The 8326-nt window shown below is 37.0% G+C and overlaps 1 protein-coding gene across 1 annotated transcript in view; it reads left to right on the forward strand.

The window, feature by feature from the left end:
- Nucleotides 1-8326, forward strand: part of LOC104993253 (disintegrin and metalloproteinase domain-containing protein 5-like) — a 154401-nt gene that overhangs the window by 9963 nt on the left and 136112 nt on the right. The window contains exons 4-7 of the mRNA XM_010846437.1: nt 3877-3955; nt 4260-4336; nt 5940-6114; nt 7236-7301. Coding sequence (XP_010844739.1) covers nt 3877-3955; nt 4260-4336; nt 5940-6114; nt 7236-7301 — 397 coding nt within the window. The remainder of the gene's footprint in view (nt 1-3876; nt 3956-4259; nt 4337-5939; nt 6115-7235; nt 7302-8326) is intronic.

Raw genomic sequence — 8326 nt, forward strand, 5'->3', positions numbered from 1 at the left:
CTTTCACAGCATCATCTATCAGGATTTGGAATAGCTCAACTGGAATTCTATCACCTCCACTAGCTTTGTTCATAGTGATGCTTTCTAAGGCCCACTTGACTTCACATTCCAGGATCTCTGGCTCTAGGTCAGTGATCACACCATCGTGATTATCTGGGTCGTGAAATGTGTCCAAATTTCCTTTTTTTTATAAGGATACCACTTACATTGGATTAGGGCCACACTAATGGCCTCTCCTTAACTTGATTACCTCTGTAAAGACCTTGTCTCTGAATAAGGTCACATTCTAAAGTTAGGTTTCACATGTAAATTTGGATGGAGGGAGAAAACAATTGAACCCAAACAGTTGGATTTGTGTATGAAAGTTTGTAGAAGTTCTGGATGATGTCTTTTTGGAATTTTTTCTTCCTGTCAGTTTTGTATATTTCTTGTTAATTGCATCCTAATTTTGTTGTTGTTTTTCCCCTTTATTTTCATCATATTTATTTAATACATATACATGTGTGTGATCTTCCTCTGTTCTCTCCTACATTCTCTTCCAGAGGAATTTCATTGCTTGCATTCGATAAGCAAAGTTCTGCAGCTACTGCTAAGTCACTTCAGTGGTGTCCGACTCTGTGCGACCCCACAGATGGCAGCCCACCAGGCTCCCCCGTCCCTGGGATTCTCCAGGCAAGAACACTGGAGTGGGTTGCCATTTCCTTCTCCAAAGCATGAAAGTGAAAAGTGAAAGTGAAGCCGCTCAGTTGTATCTGACTCTCAGTGACCCCATGGACTGCAGCCTACCAGGCTCCTCCATCCATGGGATTTTCCAGGCAAGAGTACTGGAGTGGGGTGCCATTGCCTTCTCCAAAGCAAAGTGCAGTGGTAATTATTGTCTTATCTTGCCACAGGTGTAGTACATTTCTTGTAGTTTTATCTTTTAGAAGTGTCTCTTCCAATGAACAGGAAAATTTACTTTCTAGGAGGGCTGGGAGTGAGCAAGAAATGGTTTCTCTCAAGTGAGGTAGACATCTTGGCATTTACCTTGGGCATGGTGAGTTGGTGGTGTGTGTCTTAGACTAGAGATGATTATCCGCAAGCTTATTCCTCAGATGTGTGAGTAATGGTGAGTAGCAGGCATGTGGGAATGCTACCACCTAGTTCTCAATTCAGAATTCTGAAGATTTGAATATCCACATGGCAATGGAAGCACATATAATAGTTATGTATTATTATTAATTTTGTCAATCTCAAAAGGATAACTTAGAAAAAACATTATTCAGCATAATTTTTGTAGGTTGTATTATTGATTTTTTTTGGATGCTTATGTACAGGTGGCTTATGTCATTACAATAGGAGGAAATCCATATTTTGTCCATCTCACAAAGCAGTAAGTAATTATTTTATCTTTTAAATTTTTAATTTTTTGGTGTATTGATTAAAAGAATAATTATCCATAGAATCATTTTAATTCAATTGTTTATTAGATATGTGTATAAATTTGATACCTATTGTATGTCAGTTTTTGGGTAAAGTCCTGAGCACACAAAAAGCAATGAAACAAGTAGTCTTAGTTAAATAATTTGTAATAAAGATGTATTCAGACACATCAATAGATAAATGAAGAATTGTTTTATAATGCAACATTGTGATAAATGTGTAGATAGTATTCTTTGGAAATCAGGGAAGGCTTTTTTGCAAAGAGATGACTTGAGGAAAGATACTTTAGTTCTAAAAGAAGGGGGGTAGTATTGGGGGGTATTCTGTTTTGAGGAAATCATCTGCAGGTTGATACAGAATAGACTTTGTGGTGTGCAGAAATTCGGTGTGAGAATGACTGAATGACATTTTTTTAGGATAAAAGTAAAAAATTTTGGAAAAGTGGGCAGGAGCCAGATTGTAGAAGATCTATAATGCCATGGTAAGGATATTAGAAGCCATAAATATCTTTAAGCATGTACTTATATAGGTCCATTGAGTCTCATAGTCTGTTTTTGAGGGGGTAAAAATGGAATTGGAATGTCTAATTATATAATTATATAATAGTGTAAGTGCATGATGATAGTAGCTTGAAGAATGATCATTGCACTAGAAAGAAAAATTCAGTAGATCTTGAGGACAGATTTGGTAGGATGATTGGGAAACAGTGAGGAATTTTGGATAATTTAGTTGTTGCTTAAGAAAATTGGTGGATTAGTGTAATAAAACAAGGGGTATTAATGAAGGAGATATTTATCTGAGGGGTGAGTTTGGTTTGCATTGCTTGTAAGATATTCAAGTGGCTTTTTTTTTCCATTAGGTATACAAATATAGGAATTTGAATCTCTAAGGAGAGATTGGCAATATAGATTTAGCAGTAATTAAAAAAAATGCGAACTTACAGAGTGCTTACAAATATACAGGTGGCTAAGGATGGAATCTTGGGAAAGACCAGTGTTTCTCTTTTTGGTTCTGCCAAAAGAGATCAAGCTAGAATAGTCAAGGAGGTAGGAAGAGAAGCATGAGTGATGTGTGATGTAAATTAAGTGAATAGACCAAGTGGCCACAGTTTTAAAAATGATACCAGAAGTCCAGTGCAATGATTACTTTAAAATTGTCTTTTGGATTTGACATTCTGGTGGTTATGGATCTTTTCTAGAGCAGTTAAGGGTGAGTAACAATTGACAAAGTGAAGAAACTGTGTGTAGACTACTCTTTTGATAAAATCTATTGAGAATTGAAAATATGTAGGGAATAGTGAGAGGAAGACACAGGGCTAAGGGACAGTTATTCAGGATAATAATGATAATAATGACAGTAAACTTCTCAATAGTATTAAGATAAAAACAGTAGAGAGGAAGAGCTTGAAATTACAGTACTAATAAAGTGATGTATCTTCAATACATGGCACAGAATAAGATGCATAGTACAGATGTGAGGATTTGCTTTGAACAAAAGAAGCACTCATTCTCAAAGATAAGGAGTGAGGATGGGTACAGGGGATCTGACAGTGAGGTGACATGGAAGTTACTGAGATGATTGACAGGAAGATGATGATGTCAAGTTTTTGTATAATTAGGAGAATGAAAGAAAATTCTGACCAGGGTTATTGAGAAGAACTTGGTATTCAGTTAAGGTTTAGTTCAGTTGCTCACTCGTGTCCGACTCTGTGACCCCATGGACTGCAGCATGCCAGCCTTCCCTGTCCATCACCAACTCCTGGAGCTTGCTCAAACTCATGTCCACTGAGTTGGTGATGCCATCCAACCATATCATCCTCTGTCGTCCCCTTCTCCTCCTGCCTTCAGTCTTTCCCAGCATCAGGGTCTTTTCCAATGAGTCAGTTCTTCACATCAGGTGACCAAAGTATTGGAGTTTCAGCTTCAGCATCAGTCCTTCCAATGAATATTCAGGACTGATTTCCTTTAGGATTGACTGGTTTGACCTCCTTGCAGTCCAGGGGACTCTCAAGAGTCTTCTCCAACACCACAGTTAAGGTTAGCGAATGTGAATTTTTTAATGATGTTAAGAAAATCTTTCAAAATTTTGGCCTAACCCTACATTTTCATTTTGAGATTCAAGTTTAAAATCTAGAATTAGTGAGCAATAATGACAAGGATTTGAAGGTTCTACGCTGAAAATTGAGACCTGTCTTATTTCACTGTTTGATATTTCTAGCAGTTTGGGTTGTTCATTATCATGCATTTTTGTATTATGTCACTGTAGTTAAAATACCTCCCTCTGCCCCAAACTTATTTAAATGACCAGTATTGGATATGCCAAGATAATTGGCACTACTTTAAATTCCTCCTTTAAAAGAAAATTTGTATTATTAAGATGTTTTTTCTTCATCTGTTTTCTGTTTTCTATGTTTTCCGTTTACAATTTGACCATGTTTTTGTGATTTCTGCCTAGGTCATTTTTATCTTCAGCTTCTGTTGTTTATTTTTATGACAAAAATGACATCCAACATCATCAGCCTTTGTCAGCTCAGGTAAGACTTACATCAGCCTTTGTCAGCTCAGGTAAGACTTAGGTTTCTTTGTTATAGATTTCTTATTCTGAATTTTCCTTAAAATATAGATATTATGAAATTTTTAGAATGTTATTTCACACATTCAGTGAAATTAAATAACCTGGACTAGTTCTTATTTCTGCCTGGCACAACTCATTGGGTCATGGCCATTCATATTAAAGTCCTAAGCAGTGAAAGTAAAAAATACAAGTGAGGTATCTGGAATGTCCATTTAAAAAAGAAGTTAACCATTTTTTTTTCTGTGTTTTTTTTTTTTCCTCAGATGGATTGCAGTTATCATGGATATGTTGCTGGTTTTCCAAATTCTCTTGTATCACTCAACATTTGTTCAGGACTCAGGTTGTAACCTATTTAGAGATACTCCTTTTGCCAGTATTAGATCTTGCTAAGCTGTAATATTTATCCTCCAGTATTTTTTCTAGTTCTCCACTCACATTTATTATTTCAATTTCCTATGGAGTGAGCCAGAATTACTGACAAAATAAAGTTAGTCACCCTGGCAGTATCCATTCCAGATGGGAGTCTACACGTTGATTCTAACAGGCTATGCTGCTTGAGGCTTTGAGCAATCTTGAGTACAGGTAGTGTTGATTGGGTCTCTCCATACTAGTTTTCTCAAATTCTTTATGTTTTTGCTGCTGCTGCTGCTAAGTTGTTTCAGTCGTGTCCGACTCTGTGCGACCCCATAGATGGCAGCCCACCAGGCTCCCCGTCCCTGGGATTCTCCAGGCAAGAACACTGGAGTGGGTTGCCATTTCTTTCTCCAATGCATGAAAGTGAAAAGTGAAAGTGAAGTCGCTCAGTCGTGTCCGACTCTGAGCAACCCCATGGACTGCAGCCTACCAGGCTCCTCCATCCATGGGATTTTCCAGGCAAGAGTACTGGAGTGGGGTGCCATTGCCTTCTCTGCTTTATGTTTTTACAGGTATCTTAATTTTCTAGAGTGATTGACAATGCAGAATGCCTGAGTCTGACTGATACTTTGGCTCTGCTCAGTCATTCTCAGGCAGATAGTACCTTTAACTCAGCCACACAAATGATTTAGAACATGAAGTATCAGGGAAGATACAGGGATTTCAAAGAGAAGCAAGGGACCTAAACTAAGGAGAAGAGTGCGTATGGCTAAAATCTTGGTTAGAACATCAACACCCTAGGTAGAAGTCTTAACCTGTTTAAGCACATAGATGTGTCATAGATGTGTGTAGATGTGCCTACATATTGGCACTTGCCATCTACCTCAACAAGCATTAAATTGTATGCTCCTGCTGAATTTGTATCCCTTGAAGGAGTGGAATTCAGGGTTGAGAGCAGAAATGCGGCACTCTGTGCTCTGTGAAGACTGGCAGAACAGGTCTTCAGGTAGTTAGATATTCTCAGGAGCTGATTTTATGAGCCCAATTTTTGTATTTCCTCATAGCTAGAAAAGCAATAAAATCCTTCATGGTAATGACTATTTCCTGTGACTAGCAAAAGCTTCACGAGACTAGCAGAAACTTTCTACAAAAAATACGTGCTTGATCGCATGTACACCACCTTCACAAAAATCACATATAAACTCTTCTTCCCCACTACCTCTTTAGAACAGTTAGAGCTATCTGAGGTAATATCACCCGGGCTGCAGTCTTCGTTTTGCTCCCAAATAAAACTTGCCTTGCAGCTCTATCGTTGTGCATTTTTTTATGTTGACAGATGCATGCCACTAAAACTGGTTTCTTTAAGATAATCAAAATATTTCTATTAGAGTATTTGTAATAAAAAGCCAGACATATACTGTGTTATTACTGTCCAGTTCTAGAACAATACCTCAAAGAATAAAGAGAGAAATAGAAAAACCAAGATGACTTTAAATGTAAAAAAAATTGTTTTCTGGCCAACATTTCTTATTAGAATTACAGTTCCAGTAGGATAATTTCAGATTTGTTTTGATTATTTTACCATTCAGGGGAACACTGCAGTTTAAAAACATCTCATATGCACTTGAACCAGTTGAGTCAGTGTCAGGATTCATGCACATGATTTATGAAGAAAAAAATGATATAAGTGCTATCCCTCTGTTACTGGAAAATGACACTTACAGCTATGAGAGATCACAGTATAAAGTCAGAAAAAGTTCAGAAGTAAGTGTGGACTCCTTATTATAATGTATTCTCTGTAATTTTATAAAATGAAAAATACTTTCAGAGCAAAATTTGGTGACTTGTAAATTTTAAGTTTATCTTACTTTTTCATGATGGCATTTCATGACTTTTCAGATGGATTCAGAATGAAATTTTTTGTTATGCTTCTTGTTAGATGAAAGTTTAGCAAAAACTTAGGTAATTGATTTTGGAAACAGATATATGAATATAAGATTATATAAACCAAAAAGCTAATTTTCATATGTGGACATTTGGATCATTAATGTAAATTCTTCCTTTTCCTGAATTATTCTGATAATTTGAGTGAATATGTGATCTGAATTTCTAAATGAGTCTTTGTTATATGAGAATTCAGAAATGGATAATAATAGTGGCTTGCATAAGGTACGTGTAAAGCAAAATGATGAATTCTTCCTCCACAAAGACCTGTAAGCTGCCATAAATAACATTCCTGGCTCCAGTGAACAGTCAGTGATTGTAAACTTTAGTAATATTTTTCTAAACCATGGTTTGTCAAAAGTAGTTTCTAATAATTGATAGCAAAAAAATCTGCCCACATGAAAGATTACTATGAAAAATGATCACAAGGCTAAGGAAAGGAAGGCTTCCCTGGTGGCCCAGTGGTAAAGAATCTGCCTGCCAATGCAGGAGACAAAGGAGACATGGGTTTGATCCATGGGTTGGGAAGATCCCCTGGAGAAGGAAATGGCAAACCACTACAGTATTCCTCTCTGGATAATCCTATGGACAGAGAAGCCTGACAAGCTACAGTCCATGAGGTCACAAAGAGTTGGACAACACTGAATGAGCACACAAGGAAAGGAAAACTTTATGTTATAAACTTAATATTTCTAATATCAGCTATTGTAAAAATCAAATTATGCCTGGGTATTATATACAGCACTGACTCTCACTGAAAATTCTTATTAACCATAGGCATATTTTGGACTGGAATTTTCTGAATAGTACCTAAAATTTGTATTTGAAAATCACCTTAATATATAATCAGTAGCAACATGCCTCTCAGTTTATCTGAACATAATTTCAATAGAACATACACTTTTGGAAATTTCTCAGGACTCATGTTATATGTTTTTCAGAGATCTGGCCATACCAAATTATTCCCTCGATACGTTGATATGTATATTGTTGTGGATAAAAATCTGGTAAGTTTTTTTTTAATATAAATTTATTAATTTTAATTGGAGGCTAATTACTTTACAATGTATTGGTTTTGCCATACATCAACATGAATCCACCATGGGTGTACACGTGTTCTCCATCCTGAACCCCCCTCCCACCTCCCTCCACATACCATCCCTCTGGGTCATCCCAGTGCACCAGCCCCGAGCATCCTGTATCATGTATCAAACCTGGACTGCCAATTCGTTTCACATATGACATTATACATGTTTTGATGCCATTCTCCCAAATCATCCCACTGTCTCCCTCTCCCACAGAGTCCAAAAGACTGTTCTATACATCTGTGTCTCTTTTGCTGTCTTGGATACAGGGTTATCACTACCATCTTTCTAAATTCCATATATATGTGTTAGTATACTGTATTGGTGTTTTTCTTTCTGGCTTACTTCACTCTGTATAATAGGCTCCAGTTTCATCCACCTCATTAGAACTGATTCAAATGTATTCTTTTTAATGGCTGAGTAATACTCCATTGTGTATTTTACCACAGCTTTCTTATCCATTCATCTGCTGATGGACATCTAGGTTACTTCCATGTCCTGGCTATTATAAACAGTGCTGTGATGAACATTGGGGTACACATGTCTCTTTCAATTCTGGTTTCCTTAGTTTGTATGCCCAGCAGTGGGATTGCTGGATCATAGGGCAGTTCTATTTCCAGTTTTTTAAGGAATCTACAAACTATTCTCTGTAGTGGCTGTACTAGTTTGCATTCCCACCAACAGTGTAAGAGGGTTCTCTTTTCTCCACACCCTCTCCAGTATTTATTGCTTGTAGACTTTTGGATCGCAGCCATTCTGACTGGTGTGAAATGATACCTCATAGTGGTTTTGATTTGCATTTCTCTGATAATGAGTGATGTTGAGCATCTTTTCATGTGTTTGTTAGCCATCTGTATGCCTTTGGAGAAATGTCTGTTTAGTTCTTTGGCCCATTTTTTGATTGGGTCATTTATTTTTCTGGAGTTGAGCTGTAGGAGTTGCTTGTA

The sequence above is a fragment of the Bison bison genome, unplaced genomic scaffold, assembly GCF_000754665.1.
Source record: "Bison bison bison isolate TAMUID 2011002044 unplaced genomic scaffold, Bison_UMD1.0 scf7180017864236, whole genome shotgun sequence".
Taxonomy (NCBI): domain Eukaryota; kingdom Metazoa; phylum Chordata; class Mammalia; order Artiodactyla; family Bovidae; genus Bison; species Bison bison.